This window comes from Lutjanus erythropterus, chromosome 5 (genome assembly GCF_056507025.1).
Source record: "Lutjanus erythropterus isolate fLutEry1 chromosome 5, fLutEry1.hap2, whole genome shotgun sequence".
NCBI classification, from domain to species: Eukaryota; Metazoa; Chordata; class Actinopteri; order Lutjaniformes; family Lutjanidae; genus Lutjanus; species Lutjanus erythropterus.
Window position 1 is genome coordinate 6,700,785 of NC_139321.1, and position 23,816 is coordinate 6,724,600.

General features: G+C 38.8%; 1 protein-coding gene across 1 annotated transcript; it reads right to left on the reverse strand.

Moving 5' to 3' along the window:
• Window positions 1-19,848, reverse strand: cdhr2 (cadherin related family member 2). Its single transcript, XM_084718617.1, has 30 exons — window positions 19,757-19,848; window positions 17,967-18,032; window positions 17,070-17,129; window positions 16,813-16,952; window positions 16,576-16,716; window positions 16,257-16,346; window positions 16,039-16,161; window positions 14,830-14,976; window positions 13,732-13,807; window positions 13,527-13,636; window positions 13,176-13,385; window positions 12,922-13,071; window positions 12,647-12,808; window positions 12,505-12,566; window positions 12,147-12,390; window positions 10,696-10,935; window positions 10,525-10,594; window positions 8,354-8,938; window positions 8,184-8,255; window positions 7,501-7,550; window positions 7,264-7,415; window positions 6,137-6,233; window positions 5,947-6,035; window positions 5,744-5,818; window positions 5,309-5,444; window positions 3,569-3,690; window positions 2,591-2,704; window positions 2,421-2,504; window positions 2,003-2,066; window positions 1-1,923 (listed from the first exon to the last, which is right to left on the reverse strand). The coding sequence occupies exons 1-30, from the start codon at window positions 19,764-19,766 to the stop codon at window positions 1,777-1,779; spliced, it is 3,888 nt and encodes a 1,295-aa protein (XP_084574743.1). The 5' UTR covers window positions 19,767-19,848; the 3' UTR covers window positions 1-1,776.
• Window positions 19,849-23,816: the final 3,968 nt, after the last annotated feature.

Genomic DNA, 23,816 nt, shown 5'->3' on the forward strand with positions numbered 1-23,816 from the left:
TTTGAAGAAATTAATTTTATTCACAGATTGCACTTCTGTTACATTCATTTAGATGTCAGTAAACAATGACACTCTTTTCAGTCTGCTGCTTGCGGGAATTCACAAAGTCACACTGCATGAGATTTTATATCAGCATCAACCCAAAGCAAACACTGACAAATTAAACAATGTGCAGTCTTAAATAATGATTTCATTTATACATTGACATTATGCAATACTTCTGTTTGGATTTCTGTTGGATTTTTCTTTCTAGTAGCATCAGCTGCAACAAAAATTGTGTGTTGATATAATACAGTTTATTTCAAAGCAAACCAAACAGTTTTTAAACCGTCGCTTAATATATTAACAAAAAATAAAGTGATCCACATGTGCAACCAGTGATTGTTTTATTTGCTTTTCCTCTGCTTCTGTTCAGTCATTCATTGTGTAGATAAGGTTTGTGTAAAGTCAGTTTTTAAATGGAGAATTTGGAGTTTGAGAAATGTGCTTTCCCGGCCAGAATTAGATGAAAAGATTTATACCACTCTCATGTCTTTGAGCTAAATATGAAGCCACGGCCAGCAGGCAGTGAGATTACTTTAGCACAGTGCTTCTTCTCAGACGCCCAAAAGAGTTTACACCTCACAATTTAATGTGAGGTGTAAAAAGGATCCAATTTGAATTTTAGTGAAATAAAGGTCAGCACGATAGCAGCAGTTTACTTTCCCTGCATAAATCCTATTAGTTTAAGTTAGTTATATTTTCCCCCTGGGTGCCCCCCCCCCCCCCAACCCCACTACTGTTTTAACTGAAGACATAAATCTTTACAGATGGCTGCAATATAAAGGATAAATAACTTCCTGAAGCAGCTGGCCACTGTGGTTTTCAGCAAATGTCACTGAAACAGGTGGAAATTTAGCATTTATTGGGGTCTATTTTCTGCTGCGGACTAATACACATTTACACTGGAAACAGCTAGTCAGGCCCAGTCCAAAGCTTTATATGTTTTTGTACAGATTAAAGCTCCTGGCTGTATTTCCGATCATGATGCTAAGATAAGGTAACCGCCCCTGGCAGTAGCTTCATTTAAGAGTCTAAATCTTCTCATCTAACTTAAGAAAGCAAAAAAGTATATTGATATTTCTGAGAAAGGTGTACCAAGCATAAGTATAGTTTAAGTGTCAGATGATCTGTTGATCACCTCTGGATTCAATAACCAAACCAGATTCCATGAGATCAGATACACTTCACAGCATCAGTACTTTGTTTTCACTGAGTAACATCTCCCGTTTTGGTTTTCCCTCTAGTTTATCCTTGAGTTGAATGTTTCGACCAGGGGGTTACCAAACTTTTTAAAGTTAAGGATCATGGATTATTGAAGTATTTTTAAAGGTTTGAAGATAAAAAGTCTTCAATGATCAAACTAGGATCCCTATAAATTACAATCAAATGGCCAATCTTATTTATTCTTTGTTCCAGCTTTCAAAAAAATTAAATACACATTAAAATATTCTGTTCCTCCTTTTGCTGTTGACCCCGTACAATCCACTCGAGGAACCCTGCTGGTCCCCAGTTTGAAAACATTCAGAAAAAGCAGCAGTGCCATGAATCTTGTGCATCATATCAGTAAAACATAACTATTGATCAGAAGAGAAGGCGATTTGAAGATGTGAGGATGTCATTCGATACCATTAATGTATTTGTACTGGCAGTATGTTCAGCCTGATTACAGTGAAGCAACATGCTGTGTGCCCATCTGAGGCCTCTGATCAGCCTCTCCTTTCTTCAAGATTTCCATCACAGGTCTGTAGTGTTGAACACAGGGTTGTTATAACCCATAAGAGGATTATCTGTGACTTTCTTCTCGCCCCGCTGGGCCAGCGCTGCACCCAGGGGCTCAATGTAGTCTGGTGGCGCTTCGTCCTCATCCTCCTCCTGGATCATCTGTTAACGAGGAGCGGACAAGTGTTAGCATCAGACCTCATTATAATAAGTAAAAATGGACTTTATCATGTAAACTCACCGTGATAGACTTTGATTGCTTTTCAGGAACACCCATGTCATCGCTGTAGTCCAGGGAGTTCAGGCTTAAGAAGAAAAAGAAAAAAGGGTTCAAATTCATCTCCCTTTAACAATAAATCGTTTCAAAAAGAGTTTTATTTCCCTCAAATCATGTTTTTAGGTTTTTGATTCAAATCAAGGTCACACGCCAACGTCAGGAGTCGAAAGCCAGTTCTCCATGACAACGGGCTGCGGCGATCACACTGGGACAAAATGTTCACCTGGAAACATTCCCAGTTTATTAACCAGCACCATTACAGAGCGGAGACCGAGGTCGTGTGTCGCTGTGAGCCGCCGCCGTGTCAAACTGCGGTGACCGAGCTAATAACTGCTATCAACAGATGGTGGAGACGACGGTCGTGGAAAGAGCTTTTCTTTACCTGACTTTGTCCACGTCGGAGCTCTCCTCGTCCAGGCCCAGGACCATGGCGGTGTCGATGTTGAGGTTGAGGACAGGATTAGCCCTGTGAGTGAATAAAGGCACAGTCAGATATTTGTTGCATTTCTTTATACTGATGAGTTTATTTCACTGAGACTGTTGTTTGCTCACCCCTCCATGGTGTATTTGTTGGTTCCAGGCACCACAGGACCACTTTTCTGGTTGCCAGAGTTCACCATGGAAGCAGAGTTCATGGCTTTAGCCGCCTTCAGCTTCCTCCTGTAGCTGTGGTATGAAGTGAGTTGATTAGTTGACAGACACAGCGGCTCTCATAGGCTGGGTTGCAACAAGATTAATTTTTAAGCCAAATTAAACCATGGTTTAACTTTTAAATTATGTTGCATCATCTTTTTAAACAGTCTGACAATTAAGAAAGACCTCATCTTAGTGCTTACTCTAAATCTAGATTAAAATTCATACTGCTGCACCCAAACTTTACACTCCAATGTAAAATGCGATCCAGTATTAAACTTGACGAGGTTTAACTTTAAAATAGATGCTTTTTTGAGATGGATTGGACAAAATAATCAAGTTCCTAGAAAAGAAGTTACAGGGTAAACTCAGCGCAGAAGAATTGTATACATCTCTTCTTTCTAATCTTCTATTTCTTGTCCATTTTGCTAATTTCGCCAATAAGTTTTCCTCAAACGAGCTTCTCTACTGAGTCATCATGAGTAGGCTAACTAACTTTTTAGCTAGCTAGCAAACAACAAGGTTTTGTTAAGAATACATGGCAGCTTAAAGTTCTCTTTTATAGGTCCAGACAGCACTCTTAATTATTTATTTATTTATTTTAACTTAGGTAAGCAAGCATTTCAAATTCCAATTAACTTGGATTTACTAAATGCAGATTAGTTTTAAATTTAGCATCGTAGCTCTGTTTGTTTAGTTCTAATCAGAGCTGATTAGAACTAATCTTAGATCACATTCAACTTTGTTGCAAAACAATCCGATTTTTTTTTGTTTTGTTTAATTAGTGGTACTTGGTAAACTGGGAAGTGTGGCTTTACTGGGATCAGCTGTGTGGTTAAAAGTTAACTGTCCTGTCCACGCTTGTCTCTTAACTTTACTGCAAATCTCTTGTCTTACTTTCTTCGAGTGCACAGCAGGGAGGTGGTGAGGACAACCAGCACGATGACGAGGCCTCCCATCATCGCCGGCAGGATGAACTTCAGAGGGTCTGACTCGGGTTCTTTCACAGGACCCGTCCCCTGAAACACAAGTAAGAAATCTATCTTTAACATATTTTTCTTTATGGACCTGTAATTAAAACAAAAATACATACTATCATAGTGATAATTTGTTGTATCTTTATTTGTATATGATTATATATATTTATAGTATTTCATGACATTGTTTGCCGTACAATACGGCACAGTGCTACAGCTTATTGGCTGTGGTTGTCTTGTAATGACCATCATCAAAATCACCTGCAGTGTGTGACCAACATGTCTGCAGTGCAGTACTATGAATTTTCCTTTTAAAAAAAAAAAAAGCATTTTCCTGATTTCACCTCAACAGTTATTCCCTATCCTCTCCTTAAAATACATCCTTGTGCTGCCTGACTGGCCTGTCCTAGTCCATAAATCAAACACACCTACACTTTACTTAGTGTCAGTTCAGTTGTAACAAGATCGGATTCCAGACTCAGATTTTGATCATTTCTCATGATGTAGTTTGGAGGTAGTTCTACTACTTCTTGAAAGTACTTTTAGTTTGACAAGTTAAGATAATTTGAGAGTTGTTAAGATGTGGTTTAACTGCTTTTTATTGCGAAGTAACACTAGTTTTAAAGGGGTTCCTAACACTGAAAATACTATAAATTATAGTGTATAGCTATTTGCATCTGGGTGACAACTGTCAAATTACTATTACTGCTGTACACCCGACCCCCTAGTTTAACTATAAAGAGCAACTAAGTCCATGTAGAGAGGAGACTGTGGTGGATGAATGGGTCAAACACAGACCTTTCAACTAGGAGACTGCAGTTAGAGTCAGCAGCTGTTTTCTGTTGCAGTTTGGTTACCTATAGGAAACAAAACTCTGTCTCTGCCTTGCAGGTGTAAATGGCCAACCTGGCAAACAGCACTGGTGGCTTCTGTCACCTGAGCGCTAGTAGCATCTGCAGTCAATCAAGTGCAAAAGTGTTCACAAGGGTCTTAAGTCTTCTCTTAAAGACTGAGAGAGACGGTTTGGTGGCTCGCTCCAAGTCTGGAGTCTAGCTAGCGACTTTGTGCCCTGCTGTGGAGGCTGAATCAGGCGTCTTTCTTTGGCGTCGACATGTAGTTTTAAATAATATGTTTGACATTTGCAACTATCTGTCAAAGAAACAGATTTCCACATTAATGTATTTGTAGCCAATAAGGCCGTCCGATCACAAACAGGTGACCCAGACCACAGACCACAACAGCACAGGAGTAATTCAGACTGAAGATTTTGATAATGAGTGAAACATCAGCAGTTAAAAAGTAACTAATACTCTGAGTCATTTTTGCGAAGATTACTTTTGTGCATTTTTTGATACCCATTTTTAATATTTCAGTATTTGCAGTAATCTTTCCACCACTGTGGATACTTTTTTAAAGCCCACTTAGATCACTGACTTCAACACATGGAAGTTTTTGTCTCCTCAGTTTTGTAAATCAGATACAACAATATCTAAACAACCTGCTGCAGTTATCAGGAGGGGTACTGATCCAGCCATGATTTAGTTCTTTTTCAGGGACTCACTGTCCTGCATAAAGGAAAATCTTTGCCAATGCAATGAAAAATTTCGCACCGAGTGAAGAAATGACCCTTTCAGAAAATAAAACTTCAGCTACTACTCACAACGTTCTGGAGGCCAAGCTGTTCCAGTTCAAAATAATGATCAGCAACAGAGATCATCTTCTCCACTTCATTTTTCGTCAGAGCAGTCCCGTTGGTGTAGATGAAATATGCCACTATGATGGTGTTACTTGTAGCCCTGAGAGAAGAAGACAGCTTACTTAACACGATGAACCTAAATGAATTATTTTAAAACCAAAAAACCTGCGTGTTGCTGCAATTAACATCTACAATTACCAGCAAATAATTTCTCCTCAACAGTAAGATTGTTTACAGGAACACTGGCACCACCTAGTGGACAACTGTCCACGCCTGCAAGTGAAAAGCTTTTGGTGTTCCTGTCAACACCGGCCAGTGATTTATGATCCGTATCAGGCTGTGTGATTTATTTGAATGTATGTTGGTTTACATGTAGATGTGATGAGGACAGGAACTTGCCTGGTTTTTTCAGGAGTGGAAGACTTTTTGATTGCAACAATTTCAACAGCAGCCTTGGTGGCAGACATAAGCGCCCTGGAAATGTAGAGATCAGAGAAATAACCAGATGAAAAACAGGACAGATTAAATTTCTGTCTGAATGAAAAATCTTCAGTTCTCTGCCACTGCGCTCAGACTTCACTGTGTAGCACGGAGAAATGTACCTTTTGATTTCATCAAGTTTCTTTTCAACTTCATCTACGGAGATAGCAAATTCAAGTTCAACTTTGTATCCGTCATCGATTGTGAAAATCTGCAAAATGAAAGCAGCAAAAGTATTAACGCAGGCTGAAGTCTGGGTGTCTGCTACACGGACATGAATGAAAATCCAGCCGCATGGTTTCGGTCACTCACCTCCAGTGTGGTGCTGGTGGAGAGGCCACCAGTGTCGGTCGCAGAAACTGTTACCAGATACTTTCCTTTCAGTGTCATCTCAAGACCCTCTGTAGTTCTGTGGAAAGTGGAGGAAATCAGGAGCGCAGTGATAAATTCCCAGGGCACAGGCCCACCCCACCCTTCATACACAAGGCAAAGACACCCAGACTGAAAGAAACACAACGTAGTATCTCTTCTTCTTGATTGTTTTGTGTCCATTTGTTGCCTTTTTTTTCATCTTTTCTAGTCGTCTCTGGGATCATTTTGTGATTCTTTGTGGCAGTTCCGTCTCTCTTGTGTTTCCTTTGTAGTAATTTTTTTTTTTAATCTTTTTGTAGTTCTTTTGCATCTCTCTGTTGTCTTTATATGTCTTTTTGTTGTTGTTCTGTTTCTCTGTTGTCATTTGGTGTCTCTTTACAGCGCCTTTGTTTGTCTATTGTCATCTTTGGCATCATTTTGTGAGTCTTTGTGGCAGTTTTGACTCTCCTTCTAATTGTAATGTGTCTTTTTATTGTGATGTTTTGTCTTTTTGTAGTTCTTTTGCGTCTCTCAGTTGTCATGATGTGTATCTTTGTAGTTGTTTTGTCTCTGCTATCATTTTGTGTCTCTTGTTGTTGTCTTTGTGGTTGTTTTGTGTCTCTTTGTAGCAGTTTTGAATCTTTTGTGTCTTTTGGTAGCTCTTTTACATCTCTCTGTTGTTGTAATGTGACTCTTTGTAGTTGTTTTGTTTCTGTATCATAATTTTGCCTCCTTTTGTTTCTTTGCTGTTGCTATGTGTCTCAATAGTTGTTTTGTTTCTGTGTCATCAATTTACACCTCTTTGTAGTCGTCCTTGTACTCATTTTTTGTCTCTTTGTAAGTTGTCTTTGGGGTTGTTTTGTGAGTCTTTGTCGCTGTTTTGACTCTCTGTAATTGTTGTGTGTTTTTGTTGTGATTTTCTTTTTGTCTTTTTGTGGTTCTTTTGCATGTCTCTGTTGTCTTTATGTGTCTCTTTGTAGTTGATTTGTTTCTCGTTTTGCTTCATAGTTGTTCTTTTGACTTTCCACAATAGTAACAGAGGCTCTGGTCCAGGCCTCCCATGATATTGATGATGATTTTGTACTTACTGAATAATTCCAACATAAATGTCCTTTTGCTGCGTGGTGACGGCCTCAAACAGCATCCTCACGCCAACTGTCTCGTTGTTGGTGTCCACAAATTGGACTGCTGTTACTTTAAACTCAATCTGACTGTTTCTTCCAGAGTCATCGTCTGTAGCCTGAGAACGGCAAAAGAGACGAGCGTGAACGTGTCATTAACAAACTGAAATTATGTCAGTTATTTGTTTTTTCATCCATACTCACAGTGACTCCTGCAACCGATGTCCCCTTGCTCGCACTTTCTGACACCACAACTAAAATCCAGAGGAAGAAAATCAATATGAAAGGCTGGACGTTATTGGAAAATATACAAACCATACTTTGTGTTAGGGATGAGGATTTAAGTTTATAATATTGACAAAAAAGATAAAAATTACTAAATTCAGCCCAAATGTTGTCTTGTTTCAATGTTATTGTTGATGTTTTTTTCTGGGCAGGACAGCAGGATCAGTGGTTTTCAAAGTAAGGGTCAGGAACCTCACAAGGGGTCTTAAGATGGATGTGAGGGGTCGCTGGACAACTTTCAAGACAAGAAAACCATCTAACGTCTAATTTAGAATTTCAATATTCTTTCTGTCTTATAAAAGTATAAATACTACTACTAATAGTAATAAAGATACAACATTCTTTTCTTTGACATTTCTCCAAACTAAACCACAGAAACCAAATAACTACGACTGAACTCATAAGTCAATAGAGCAAACTGTGGGGGGAAAAGGGGGTTTGATGATTTTAAAGTGCTTTGTCAAAATCTTTTTCTTGTAATTATAGTACATGTACATGCGAGTAGTGACACTGGGTCCTGAGTGGACAGGCTTTTAAGGGTCATACGCCAAAATTTAAAACGCTGCTTACTTACAGTCGAACAATCTCAGATATAAACTCACCAAACACAGACTCTTCTAAAATGAATCGTGGAGCGTTGTCGTTGATGTCTTCAATGTTGATCACCATTTTTCCTGAAATAATTCAAAGAAAAATGCAGTTAAGTATATTACTTTTTCATGCTTTTACTGCTCTTATTTGATGCTGTTATGCTTTAAACAACATTTCTGACCCGTTGTGACACTGTTGTTCTCCCCTTTTTCTGTGAACTCGTCCACCACCTGAGCCTCTATCACCACCTGGTCACATCGCTCATAATCCAACTTTTCCTTCGGGTTGACCTTCACTTCCCCTGTCGGTTCCAAGATAAAGTTGCTGCAGGGAGTATCAGAGCCGTTGCATCTGCATGTCATGGATTCCAGCTCGTAGACCAGTGAGTGGTTTCCGTCTTTGTCCCGCCCATTGAAATTCCCAACAGGCCCAGTGATGGTGGTGTTCTCCTTCACTGTCACGGTCACTGTCTGCTCGAACTCTGGCCTCTCATCGTTCACGTCCAACACATTCACCTTCACCATCACTTCGGCATTCTTCCCATCCAGATCTGTCGCCTCTACTCGCAGATCGAATGTCTTGCGAGCGCTCTCGTAGTCCAGCTCAATGTCCTGGTCCACGGTGATGTTTCCCATGTAAGACCCACTGTCCGCAAAAGAACGAATGCTGAAGCTGCCGAAGCCTCCATCGACGATAGCGAAAGAGATGCGGTTAAAGTCTGTCGTTTGGTCCAAATCATGAGCGTAAACAGATCCAACAAATGCACCTGGTTGGATGGAAAAGTACAATGAAAATCTGGCCACAGAGTTATGAACATTTAAAAGTGTTTTTCAGAGATGCAACACAATTCCAAAAGAGTTGGGACGCTGTCCTGGTTGCCTCCCCTGGGAGGTGTTCTAGGCATGTCCAGCTGCGAGGAGGCCACGGGGCAGACCGAGGACCAGGGGGACCTGGGCATCCCCCAGTCAGAGCTGGTTAAAGTGGCTGGGGAAAGGGAAATCTGGGGTCCTCTGCTGGAGCTGCTACCTCCCCAACCCGACCTCAGATAAACAGTTGAAGATGGATGGATGGAAACATGATGCAATGCTTTGCAAATATTTTTTGACTTCTATTCAGTTGAATACAGTACAAAGACAAGATACTAAATGAAAAATGTCTCCCCAAAGACTGGAAAAGGAAACTTGTGGAATGAAAAAACACCTGTTTGGAACATTCAAAAGATGACTGTGTCCTTTTAGTGTTTTTGTGAAAAACTTTGTGGGCAAATAGTCAAATAGTCTAAATCGTTCAACACAAAACTACAGGAATTTAGGGATTTGACCATCTAGAATTTGTTATAGCATTAAAAGATTCAGAGAATCCAGAGAAATCTTTGCATTTAAGGGGCAAGGTTGAAAACCAACATTGAATGCCTGTGACCTTTGATCCTTTGGGCGGCGCCGCATTAAAAACTGTATTAAAAACTGCATTAAAAACCCACATCATTATATAAATGATACTACATGGGCTCAGGAACACTTTGTTGGCAAACGCAGTCTGTCATTTGTTGTCTGCCATGCAAAACAAAAGCCATATATGAACAACATGCAGAAATGCTGCAGACTCCTCCTCCACGTTTCAGATTTTTTTTTTTTAATCATGGATGTCATGACCTCTGGGCCAAAGGGGAAAAGGACCATTTTGTTACATGCACAAACTACAAATCATCTGGCATCTGTGATGGTATGGGGGTGTGTTAGTGCCCATGGCATTATGGGTAACTGTCACATCTGTGAAGGCCCCATTAATGCTGAATGGTACATACAAGTTTGGGTGCAACATACGCTGCCATCCAGATGACGTCTTTTTCAGAGATATCCCTACTTATTTCAGCAAGACGACGCCAAGACGTATTCTGCACGAGTTATAACAGTGAGGGTTCATAGTAAAAAAAGTTCAGATACTAAACTGGCCTGTCTGCAGTCCAGATCTGTCTCCCATCGACAATGTGTGGTGCATTATGAAGCACAAAACACAACAATGGATACCCAGGACTGCTGAGCACCTGAAGTCGTATAATGAATAAAATGAGAAAGAATTTCACTTTAAAACTTCAATTAGTCTCCCCAGCACCCAACACTTACTCCCCTGCTGTTAAAAGAAAAGGTGAATTAAGACAGTGGTAAACATGCCCCAAATTCAGAATGAGTGTATAACTTACAAAAACAATAAGGTTTAGCAGTTTTAACATTAAAGATCTTGTCTTTGTACTGTACTCAACTGAATGGAGATCAAAAACAATTTACAAATCATTGCATCCTGTTTTTATGTACATTTTACACACATTTTGGAACTGGAGTTGTAAATACTGACCTTTTTCTGCTTCTTTGACTGAGAAGGTGTAACCGGAAGCTTCAAACTGTGGCACGTTGTCATTAATATCCTGGGATACATCAGAATAAAATTGTTATCATCCTCACCAGGAGTGGCAGGATCAGTAGCAACACAGCAGCAATAATTTTCCCGAATCCGGTAAAGACTCACCTCTATATTGATAATAACTGTGACATTGGCGGACAGCGGGTCTTTACCCTTGTCTGTGGCGGTTACAGTGAGCTCAATCCTCCCGTCCAAATCTGGGTCAACAGCCTCACGATCCAATTCCCCTTTGTTTTCTAACACACCGGTGTTAGGGTTGATTGTGAAGTTATCACTGTACTTGCTTTGTTCAATTCCATATATTATCTGGCTGTTTACGGTGTCGGGGTCATCTGCATCAGTAGCCTGTCCAAATGAGAAATGTTAGAGGAAATGGTTAAAATAAAGTACAGTTCATTAAGAGTATGCCACATTTCAGTGTGTATGTAAACACCCAAAAAAGGCGTGTGGACATCCATAAATGACCTCCAAATCTATGGTCATTAATATTTGCTATTTCAGGGATTTGATCCCATTCAGCCACTGACGTTGGATGACAAGGCCTCTCAGTTGGTGTTACACTTTATCCCGACAGTGTTAGATAGGGTTGAGGTCAGGGAAAAGTGAAGTTCTTCCCCGCCAAACTGGGATGAACCATTTCTTTATGCGACCTTTCTTTGTGCATTGTTCTGTTAAAGCAGGCCATCTTGGAACTGTTGCCACTATGTTGGAAGAACACCGTTGTGTAACTGCACCAATTTTACACATAAAGGTGTGTGTGCAGGTCTTGGGAAGTACGACTGCATATGTGCAAAAGAATGCAGGAGGTTCTTTGTGTCTCCACAGGGAGCTGTGCAAAGTCTGGTAAACTGCCTCAAGTAACGTCATTTGAACCAGCGTCTGTTGGGGCTGAAGACTACAAGTTTGAGATGAAAAAGAATCTGGAGGTGTGGCGTTGGTGGTCAAGTCGCGTTGTAGTAATCTCTACAAATTAATGCAGAATCTGAAGGCAAGGGTCAAGATTTAAGCTTTGGAAGTGTTCTGGTGCATTTGATGTTTCAGCGCTGCAGACATTGATTGCAGGCAAACAATTTTGCTTTTTATTAACTTTTTTTTAATCTTCATTTATATGCAGATGTCTCTTTACCTAATCAGACTGTAAACAATGACGGGTGTGTTTGTACATAGACAGGAAACTTGGGAGAGAGAGGGGGAAGACATGCAGCAAGGGGCCGTGGGCAGAAACCTCAAATGGGCTGCTGCCCCAAAACATTGGCACTTGCCCTCAGAGGCTAAATAGCTGTCAGATGACAGCTGATGGGTTTCCAATATTGCATTGTGGTTTGACAAGGAATAAGGATGCACTGAATTAACAGTCACCATCCAGTGGTGTAATTATGTTAGCTTGTTAAACAAGCGGCAATAAATTGTAAATGGAGGCTTGGACTACGACCCTGTTGCTATGGTTGCTCACTACCGTTGTCAGGAATTAATGGACGCCATGCGGTCAGAATCAGAATAGTATTCACCCAGACCATCGTATATTTACTGTTCTCTTACTGTTCTCTCAAAATTACCTCTATCTTGAGTTCAAACTTTCCATCCTCTTTAACAAACACCAGGTAAGAGTCTCTGTTGAAGACTGGAGGCTTGTCGTTGATGTCAGTCAGAGTGATCTCCAGCACAGCGCTGCCGGGCTTCTCGTCTGTGTCTCTGGCCTGCAGAGTCGCTGAATACAGAGATCTGACCTCACGATCCAGCAGAGTTGCATTTTTCACATAAATTGTGCCTGTGCGTGGATTCACGTCGAAATACAGCCGTCTGAAACACAGACACAGGCTGTTCAGTGTCGTTGTCTCAAGTTAGCCTCACAACAAAAGGTACAAAGCGGCTGAATTCAAATGACTGCAATAACTGGTTGGAGTGGAAACATACATGCTGTCTGGGAGAAGTCTGTAGGTGATGTTGCCTTGGTCCATCGTGTCAGGATCCTCCGCCTGAAAAAGCAATGTTCCTCTGAGTGACATTCAAGAATTCTTACATGCATGCTTAACAGTAAGGGTAGTAAAGGACTCACAGTGATGTCTGCTAGTATTGTCCCAGCAGGAGAGTGCTCAGGCACCTCCAACTTATACGTGTCCTTTGGGAACTTGGGGCTGTTGTCATTGCTGTCCATGATGTTAATAGTAACTGTAGCGGTGGACTGGAAGGTGACGTCGTCTTCATCTATAGCAATCACCTGCACCATAACACAAAAAGTGCTTTAAAAATCACAAGTGCGATCATCTAAAGACGAAAGATGTCACTAATATTATTTTCAAAGGCCCATGCCCTATTTTTAAATTTTCTTACTTCTAGAACAATTTGCTGCTTTTCTTCAAAATCCAGTTTCTGGGGATCTTTGACCAGAAGCTGAACGATGCTTTCTGACAAGGTATATTCAGGTTGCACAGAAAACACGTCCTTGTCAGCTCCCTCCAGCTTTAGTTGAGTTTTGGAAATCTGTGAAATGTTGAGGTAAATGATTCAGGTTCGATCATCATGTTACTCTGAGCTGGTCAGGAAAAAGTTGTGAAATATCCTTTCTGTGATTTTTTTTTTATTACCCTATCTGCATCTTTAACCGTCATGTTGATGGAAATAGCTCCTAATGAGTGTTCGAGGACCTCCCCTGTGAACTGGACTGCTTCCACACAGGAAAGCTCTCCACACTTGTAAAACTTCGGCCAGTTGTCATTGACATCGATGATGCTGATCTGTACATTTACTGTGCTGCTGGCTTGCACCCCGTGGATGTTTGGTTTGGTCTCAGTAGCCTGAAATTGATCAAAATATGATAATTTGACTGTCTTGACATTTACCAAAAGAAATGCTCTCAATTAAATAATGTTCATGGTTAAATTCAGTTTTGAGTTAATATCAGATCTGTGTTAAGTCTTAAAATAAACAGCCTGTACCTTTACAATCAGGTCAACAATGTCACCAACAACTTCTCTGTCAATTTTTGACTTGACAGATATGACGCCACCATCTGTTGAGATTTCAAACACACCCTCCGCTGTGGAATCTGTCAAGCAATGTGGAGAGAATAAAAAACATTTTTTACTTTTTCACTCAATTAACAACAAATTGTTTTAACTTTTTAAAGTTGATGAGACTCACTTTCAATGCTATAAATTATAGCATTATTGACTCCTGTGTCCGCGTCTCTGGCGCTCACTTTAAATACAAACTGACCCTAGAAAAAAAGAAAAGAGTTTCTGAAACCAGAATCAGTTGAAACTCCTCATTTATCCTCATTTACACAGGCAGACTGTAGATTTGTGCAAGATTACTACATGATTTGCAGCAGGTTTGTCACCGAAAATATACTTAAATATACATTAAAGGGATAGTTCGAATAATCTGAGGTGGGGTTGTATGAAGTGCTTATTGATAGTCGGTGTATTATCTACAGGAGATGCTGGTCATCATGCCACAAGTTGGGAGAAGCAGAGAGGGGCGGCAGCTCGGAAGCTAAACTGTACTACTCTGGGACAGAGCCAGCAATGAAAGGTAGCCTCTTAAAAAAGGATCCACCTAAAAAAAAATCAATATCAGTTTAAATGTACTATTTATTGAGAATATTTTCAACACTTATCCTTGCAGTCAGACAGTCTTTTTTAATGGAAAACCGCTGTTATATAGCCAAATATTGCTCCCTCAAAATCAACCAAACTCTATAGGAGAAAACGGTCATTTTACTTCACAGAACACAGGAGGTTGCTGGTCTACCGCTACCTCGATCTGTTAACTTTGTTTGTGTTGCTGTGTGACTTTGGTGAGTCCGAACTGTCCTTTTAAAACACTGAAGCCACACAATAACACAGACAAACTAACAGATCGAGGCAGCAGTAGACCAGCAACCTCCTCTGTTCTGTGAGGTAAAATTACTGTTTCTCTGCTTCCTCACACTGGTTGAATGGGGAGTGTCTACCATCTACTTTAGGTGACACACTGACTGTCAACAAGTATCTCATACAGTCTCACATCAGATACGGCTGTTCTTTTAAAACCTGGACTAACACAAGGACAAATCTGCATGAGCATCAGAGCTAAAAAAAAAAAAAAAGCAGATGTCACATGAGGAAATGTGAAATATTGATATTCACAGACACGATGGTCTTCATTTCCTCTTTGTTCACACTTTGAAAATTAACATCAGTCCAGTTAAGCACATTTTCTCATGCAGCACTCTGACTGAAATCTTTCAGCGCTCACCACGGGAGAATTCTCTTCAACTTTCCCGATGTAGGGGAGACCAAAGAACTCTGGGTCGAGGTCTGAGATGTCCTGAACTGTAATGAAGGACAAAACAACGCTCGACTTGTATGTAGGTGTATCAAAATGACATTTGCCTCCAAGATCCTGTTAAGAGACACAAAGATAAATTACAATTCATTTTAAACAAATAAACCATGCAGACTTTTTTTTCAAGCTTTAGAAACAAAATTAGCCAACTTATAAACATTAGGTTACACAACCACTCGATTCGATCATCGGTGCACTAGAACATTTCTGGACATTTCAGTTCTCTTGACCCATCGAAAAAAGGACAATATAGAAGAAAATGTGATTCATTCTCAACTTCTCCTAAATCACACAATTTGCACAATCTTCATCCTTCTGGATGTTTTTCAAATCTGCCAACTTTATATAATTATATCATTTAACCGTTTTGCCTCAAATCAAACAAGTAACTTTCTTCCAATTGAGTTTATGTTAAATTATTACTATACATATATTAAAACTCAGCTTCTTCAAAAATATCACTGCATCTCTTTAGAGAATTGTGCTATTTACTCTAAAGGAAAACCTTCTTAATGACCCTGTTTTCTGACATATTAAGCAGATGATTCCACAGTCTCATCATCTCACATTTTCGCTTTATCGAACCAGAAATGAAACCCAGGTCACCCCGAGCAGACAAAATATGAGCAAACTTGAACACCTAAAAAACAGCGCGAGTCTGCTACTTTACATTCTTTAAAACCCCGTATCCCTGAAGCATAATTTAATATTGGGCAGACACATGCATCATAAAGTTGTGAGTAAGTAGTAAGTAGAATATAAAAGATCTTTAAATCTGCCAGAACTCCATAAGGCATAAATTCCCAAACACATATATGCAGGTGTATATTCCAGTGTGACAGTACCAAAAGTTATCTTCCTGCTCTTGGAATTATTATTATTGTTGTTGTTGTTGTTATTATTATTATTATTATTGTACCACAATAATGGTATATATAATAAATAAATGAGTTTGCTGAGGTTTTCATGCTGACCTTTATTTCACTAAAATTCAAGTTAAATCCTTTTTTATTGTTTCAGGTGGTGTTTTGTGACTAGTTCCACTTTCCCTTAATTGCTGTTGGTATCACTGAGGGCAAAAATATGAAACCAAAACTGGTATGGAAGCGTAATACTTACAGATGCCCTAATCTTCAGCTGATAGTAAGTGCTCAGTTCGGTGTAGTTCAGAGATCCGGTTAATTTGACCACACCAGTTGTGTTTACGATTTTAAATAGACCGAATCCATCACTTGGAGTAACCTAGAAAATACAGCGTAAGCAGTGTTTAAATAAAGTTTATGTAACATCAGAAAACAACATTAACCAAATACTTGTGATTGACAAAGGGAGCTTACTTCATCGATGCTGTATACAACAACACCAGCGTTTCCAGTGTCTCGATCAGTGGCGTGAACCTGAAACAGGGATGTATCTACGGGGGTATTCTGATGGATTAGATTTAAAATAAAACAAAGGGCGGAAAAAGGAAAGTTAAACATAAATGTCTCTCAGCATTAACAACTCATGGATTGACAAATGAACGTTTTCCTCTCAGAGGGTTTAAGTATATGCTTAAAGGGACATTATACGGAATACACTGACAACATAACATAAAGAAACTGATAACAGGAGAATAGGAGAGGAGAATAATTAACTTAAATATGTTTGACTTACTTCTTTAACCATACAATCATATGAAGACTTCTGAAATTTGGGTTCATTGTCGTTGGCATCTACTAATATTATAAGTAAATTTTCCTGTCGAGTATTGTGAGTATCAGAGACAGAAGCACCAAGTGAAAAGACATCATTAACCTAGAAGAAGGAAAATCAAAAACAAATTGAGAAAACACACATAATCAAACTGAAACTTTTGACAACTGATGGGTCTCTACTTTCACTGCACCGTACCTCTCGATCTAGATCCTTGCTGACTGATACCACCCCAGTGTTTCGATCAACTGTGAAGAATTCATCATTCGGGGGATGGAGTTCATAAGTCAACGGGTCACCTTCTGGATCTGATGCAAGTATAGTAAAGGCAACCTGACCTGTAAAACAACATTGGTAGATCATATATAAATGTATGCAGTATTTGTTACTTAGACTAAATGTTACAAAAGTGAAATAAAACAGCTTTCGATATAATACAACACACACACACACACCTGGGGGAATGTCTTCACACACGTCATAATTACTCTTTGTTATGTCAGGACTGATATTTGCTGTAGAAACACACAGTACAAGTTGAATGTTAGGTAATCATGTGAGGACATAACAACAAAATCACACAAAAAGTTAAGTGAATATCAGTGCTGGACAAAGTACTCAACCCCACTACTTGAGTCAAAGTATAAATACTCCTGGTCAAATATTACTCAACTACAAGTGAAAGTTGACTCAGTCAAAATCCTACTTGAGTTGAAGTACTAGAGTACTCGCTTTTAAAAATACTTAAATATTCAAAAGAACAAATTACAAAGTACATTTTCTAATATCAGTACATTGCTGTATTATTTTCACGATGCATTTACAGAAACTCTCTGAAAACACCTGATGATGCACTGACTTGCTTGTAGAACCACTCTGCTACACAAAGCCTCTATAGAAACACCTATAAAAACTTCAGCATAGAAGTGCAATCAAAAACAAAAAGGACAGCTGTTGTAATTTTCTGATGTAGCTGTAATAAAATCATTGCATAAATGTACATTGAACCCAACTGTAAGGAGTTCTCCGAGTCTGTTAAATAATTGAGATTTCTTTCTGGCTTCAGTGGCAGTATATAATTAATTATGTGGTATTTTTCACCCTGAGAAAAACAATCAAACATTAAAAGCCTAACTGGAATTATTTCTCTTTTTCTAATTCTGATAACATCTTGAGATTTAATTTACTCTTAAGTTTAGTACAATATTTCTCTTTGAAATAATAGTGGAGTGAAAGTCATACCTTTCCAAAAAAAAAAAAAAAAAAAAAAAGATACTAAATTAAAGTACAGATACTCAAAAAATGCACTTAAGTAAAGTACTCAAGTAAATCCACCACTGTCAAATACTCACCATTAGTGAAGCTGATACAACACAACAGACACACCAACAACACACTTCCTGTGATCCCTCCCATGCCTGTAAATGAAAAGGACAGCAATCCTTATAAAAGAGCTGATACGATCAGTCATTTCATTGATCAGTCTGGCTACTAATAATGTCTGAGCATGTTGTTGAATCCAGTCAATAGCTGAATAAGATATTTCAGCCTGACTGACCCACAGGTTGCCCTAAAGCCCTCCTACCAGCAAAAAAAACCTTCTCAAATGTGAAGCTTTGCTGCTTTTCTCTGATTTATATCATTGTAAATTTAATGTTTTTGTTTTTGGACAAAAGAAAAATCTGAAAACATCACATTATGATGGGCATTTTCCACTATTTTCTGACATTTTATCGAGTAAATGATTCACTGATTACCTGAAATGATTGCAAATAATCTATTGCAGGCTTACTTAAAGGACCAGTGTGCAGGTTTTAGTGCCATCTAGTGGTGAGCTTGCACATTGCAAACAGCTCCTCTCACCCCCAAGGCATGTGGGAGAAACTACGTGAAAGCACATTAAAAAAAGTGCAAAATGTCCCATCTAGACCAGTGTTCGGTTTGTCTGTTTGGTTGCTGTAGAGACATGGCGGCCTCTGTGGAAGAGGACCTGCACCCTCTGTGGAAGTAAACAGCTCGTTCTAAGGCACCAAAATCACAACGATACTTATTTTCAGCAACTTCATAATCTTGCATGTGAAGCTCCTGACAGCATGTAATAATGCATAATTGAATTAATGATAGGCTTTCTGCGTAAATTTAGAATTACATATAATTTGAAATGCAGTCAAATGTAATAATGCTGACATGGTTATGAAGTGCAATTTATTTTTCAAACACAAAATGTCATCAAACTACTGAAATATAGAGTCATTAGTGAAAATCTGTGGTTTGGAAAACAGAAAACTAACTGCACGACTCCTACGACAGATCTGGACCACTTGCAAATTGTGCTCGTGTCCAAGAGGAAATTCAAAATACAAGATAATTTGTGAATTTGACAAGTTCTCTCAAATCACTCCTACAAACCACACGAGAAAGTTCTTGCATTAGGCCCATTGATGTTACTTGAAGGAAATCACACAGGGCAGAAAACTACTCTTACCCTGATTTCTATGTGTTGAAATTTAACAGCATATGGCCACACCCATAACAAAGCTATTAGAAGGTTTAATTACAGAGAGAGACGACCAGCGCCAGCTTTCTGCCCTGTGTGACTTCCTCCTTACTGAAAAAGTTTAAAGAAGAGCAGAGATAATAAAACAGAAGATTGCACTATGTGAAATGACATCAACGTGGAAAATACTGTTATCTGTTTTCTAATGTAAGCAAGAACTTAAAATATTTCATTAAAACTTGAGCAAAATTTTTTGCAGTTTTTCTTTACATTCACTTAGGAACACAACTCCCCAGATTCATTAATTTGATCTGATTTCACACTCATGATTCAGTTTGTACATTTTAATTTAATCTTTATTTAAGGGACTCTCCCCTTTAAGAATTTAAGGAACCCTGAGTTCATGTTAAAAAAAATTGTTCCTGAGACTTGTTTAATTTCAAGATATATCTATCAAAAGAGGAGTTAGACAGTAAAAGGTCAGACTAGGACATTATTTCCTATATTCAATATTAGCACATTTAGAGACGCATATTAAAAAGAAGAACTGAATTTGTTCTTAATGTGATGGTCACCACGCCATATGTTGACAAAAAACATCTTTAAAAAGGTAAATCTAAGTTAAAATGCAGCAGTCAGACTCACCGAGCGACATTCATGGAGGAACTTCTCCTTTCCTTCTTGTCTAGATGAGACCTTTGACTGCTGTTCCTCCAAGTGATTATCGTCCTGTAGTCGTAAACATGAATGATTGACTAGAACGAGACACGCACAGCCAATAACACGGCACTAAACCCTCCCTGTGAGTGAAAAAAAAAAAAGAATACCCAAAGCACCTTACTGTGAAATAGATCAACTTTGAAAAACTCAAAATATCCACCTGTTGTTTGCTCTCACACATGGTTACATTACGGGTGTCTGAGCCTGGGGAGTCATGAGAGACAACTCCTCATCACATCATTGGCTGGCGAAGCCCTGCCACCAAGTAATACATGGCACCGTGCCAGACCGGGTCACAAATGTTCATACCAGAACCAGAGCATCTGAACTGCTTCTTTTGTTTGGATGGGCGCTTCTGTTGTCACGGCAACAACAGCTTTGCTCCCATTGAGGAACCCCACTGCGATCGGGGGGGGGGGGGGGGTTTTCTAAAAAATGACTCATCAGAACCAATCAGTGGAGCAGTGCTGTTTTCAGAGATCACAGATCCATGGACCTGCTTAATGAGCTCTTCCCAATAAAGCCCCCCCGACCCCATCCCACCCCCCACCCCCCCGCCTGCCCTCCTAATTAAAGGGAATCACACAGAGGATTATCTTCTCTGGTGCCCACTGGATTCATTCATTCCCAGACACTGGCTTCGAAACAAAAGCACGGCCCCACACCTCCTTACTCTGACAGAAAACATCTAACAGTGTTGTTTTTTTTTCACTATTTCTGATGTTTAAAATTGGGATTTCAGAGAGGAGGTACACGTGAAAAGGCCTGAGACACCCATCATTTCAGAGGATGAGGAAATAGCAGGAATATGACCCAGAATATATGAAATATTGGTGGAAAGATCGTCTCAATGGAATGGACACTTCAAAACCTTAACATTTACACAGGAAATGTTGTGTGCGTTCCAAAAAATGGTTATTAGGTTCAACAAGATCTTCTGATTGACACACTCTTTGTATACGTGCAAATTAAATCAATTCACGTAAGTGAAATCGCATCCCTGAAATCTGTTAGACTTTGGTTTATGACTACCAGTACTGAACACAACACAGATACTCCTGACCCGCAATAAAAATATATAAATGGGTGGGAATGTTATGACACAGTGCCAAAACAATTCCAGTAAACAGAAGCACAAGACATAAAAAAAAAAAAAAAAAAATCTAACTTGAATAGCTGAATGGTCCCAGGGTCAATCAGGGTGTTGTCTCTCCACGTCGATTAGATGATTAGATAAAATAAAAGTGCTGATAAATAATTATGCACGCTGGCTCATGAAATGAGGAACATAATTTTGTGATGAGAATGACAGAAGATCATAATATAAATTCAATAATGATAAGTGATTAGCTTGTGCCAATTTATCAGGATATTAGGAAATCTCAAACAAGTGTCTAATAAACACTGGGTTGAGACCCACAGGTGGGTCACAGGAGATTTTATTTGGGTCACCAAATAAATAAAAAGACTATTGAAGAATCTTAATTATATTCTTATAATTCAGTGTAAAACATTCTATATTGTTTTCCTGGTGAGAGGAAATAAAACCAATGAGATGTTCTGTTAACTCTAAATGCAGTTATTTCTCATTTATAATGGTATATGTTTGCAATAACATGCATCAAGATTATGGCTGCAAATGATTTACTGCAGATCGATCTGCCCATTATAGAAAGCAATGAAAATAGCTTAATCAATCCTGTCACAATCTTATGTACGTCCATGTGCTCCACCTGTTTTCACATATTTGGACCTGTTTTTCAAATAGTGATTAACCTGGCAATATTTTTTTCCTCAAATCGATTAGTTGTTTGCTCCATAAAATGTCAGGAAATATTAAACAAAGTCCAAGACGACGTCCTCAGATGTCTTGTTTTTTGTCCACAACTCAAAGATATTCCGTTTACTGTCAGAGATGAGTAAAGAAACCAGAAAATATTCAGATTTAAGAAGCTGCAATTTGAAGAGAAGAGAAGAGAAGAGAAATTTGACTTTTTTTCCCCTTTTACTCAAACTGATTCATTGATTATGAAAATAGTTGGCATTTAATTTAATAATTGATCAATCAATGAAGCTCAAGTCAAGATAATATAAGGCCATGCGAAAAGGCAGTACAAATGGTGATTTATGCACAAATTAAAGCTTACCAAGATTTATAAATAAGTTCTATTGTGGTTTGGGTTGTGATGGTTTGTCATTCTTCAAAAGTGGGTCACCGGGAAGAAAGTTTGGGAAACACTGATTTAGGAAATATAGCATCTAGGAAGGAGGGTCTTCTTCCCTCTTTCCACAGAGGCGTTATCGTTGTTTTCCTTGTGGAGGAAAGGTACTTTAATTTCCTGCTTCTTACCTCTCCACTCAGCTCTGAGGAAAATATTGTACTACTGACCCCACAACATTTATTTGACAATTATACTTTATAGTTACTTTGCAGGTTGAGATTCCACATACAAAACATGTAATCAACAACACATGATGCATTATGAGTTAGTTATAAGTTACCTGAGAGTCGGTGAGATTAGCTCTACCTCAACCAGCTACAACATTATAATGCTGTTTATTTTATTTTTTACAACAGGTAGGCTATAAAGTGACACTTTATTTGAGGGGGTGAGCATAACACTGCCATTACTCTGTCTTTGTGAATGTTTATGACTGATGTCATTAGGTGTCATTTGATCAAATATGTCATTTTTAATGCAAAGTTGACAATGAGATGTCTATGTTATGACAATGTGACATTTATCTTTGTCATGACATTATCAAACTTGAAGAAACGGTTTAGTTTTAACATCACATTAAACTGTCATATGTGGTTGGCTTTGACGTTGGCTGCCATGAGACCCTGATAAGTGTGTGTATAAATACTCTCCTTAACCTCAACTACAGTCACACATTTTGCACTTGTCATAAAGATATCATTAATGTTATAAGGCCAGTTTGAGCACAGTTCTGAGGTGAATTACAGTCCAAAAAATACCACTGTCCCACACTTATAATGGTCACATGACAGCCAGTGTCAAAACAAACCACATATGACAGAATAATGCAATGCTAACACATAATGCTGTTAGTTTCATTAAGTTTGATAATGTTTGATAATAATCTTGGTTAAAGTCAAGTTTTCATAAAAAAGACATTTTTGTCTTGGTCTTCAGAATCCTCCAAACAATGGAAGTGAATGGTGACCAATGTAAAAATGTAAAAAAACAACAGAATAAAAACATAAAATGCCTCCATACTGCTTCTCCACTGTGATCCAAGTCTCCTAAAGCACTGACATGCCAACTTGACTAAAAGAAATGTTATTTCCACCATGTTTTTAGCCTGAATCTTCACCATAGATCTTTAGCTTGGAACCACATTCACATGTGTGTGCACACATTGATTCTGCAACACTGTTTTCCTGTGAAACTCCAACAGAGTTTTGTGAACTAACAAAACAAACCCGACCCTCAGTTGGCATGAGGGTGAGGAGATCATGAATGAATCTGCATTTTTGGGGTGAACTATCCCTTTAATGTCATGAAATAATTGCCCAAATGGCATTTAATGACAACAGTCATAAACATTGATTAAGACACGTTCATTTTGATGACAGTTGTCTTGACATGGCTATGACAGTGTCATATCAGTCTTATGCACACCTTTTCAAAGTGTTACCAGCTATAACATGAGAATAATAGTATATAGCCTGTACCACTGTGGAAGGGGTCATTATGCGCAATGACTACTTTTACTTTTGATACTTTAAATAAACTTAACTTCCGTGCTTTTCAAAAAGAAAACATGGCGGAATTACTTATATTACTTAAACAATGGTTCTACGTACTTTTGTCTCTTTTTCAACAGATTCCCAAAATATAAATAAACGCTTTTCATGGACGACCCTGAACTTTCCAGTCAGACTGACACACTTTTTTCTGTCCATTACGGTAAAAATGGCAGCATGGCGTGCGCTCTCTGCTCTGGAAATACGCAGAGA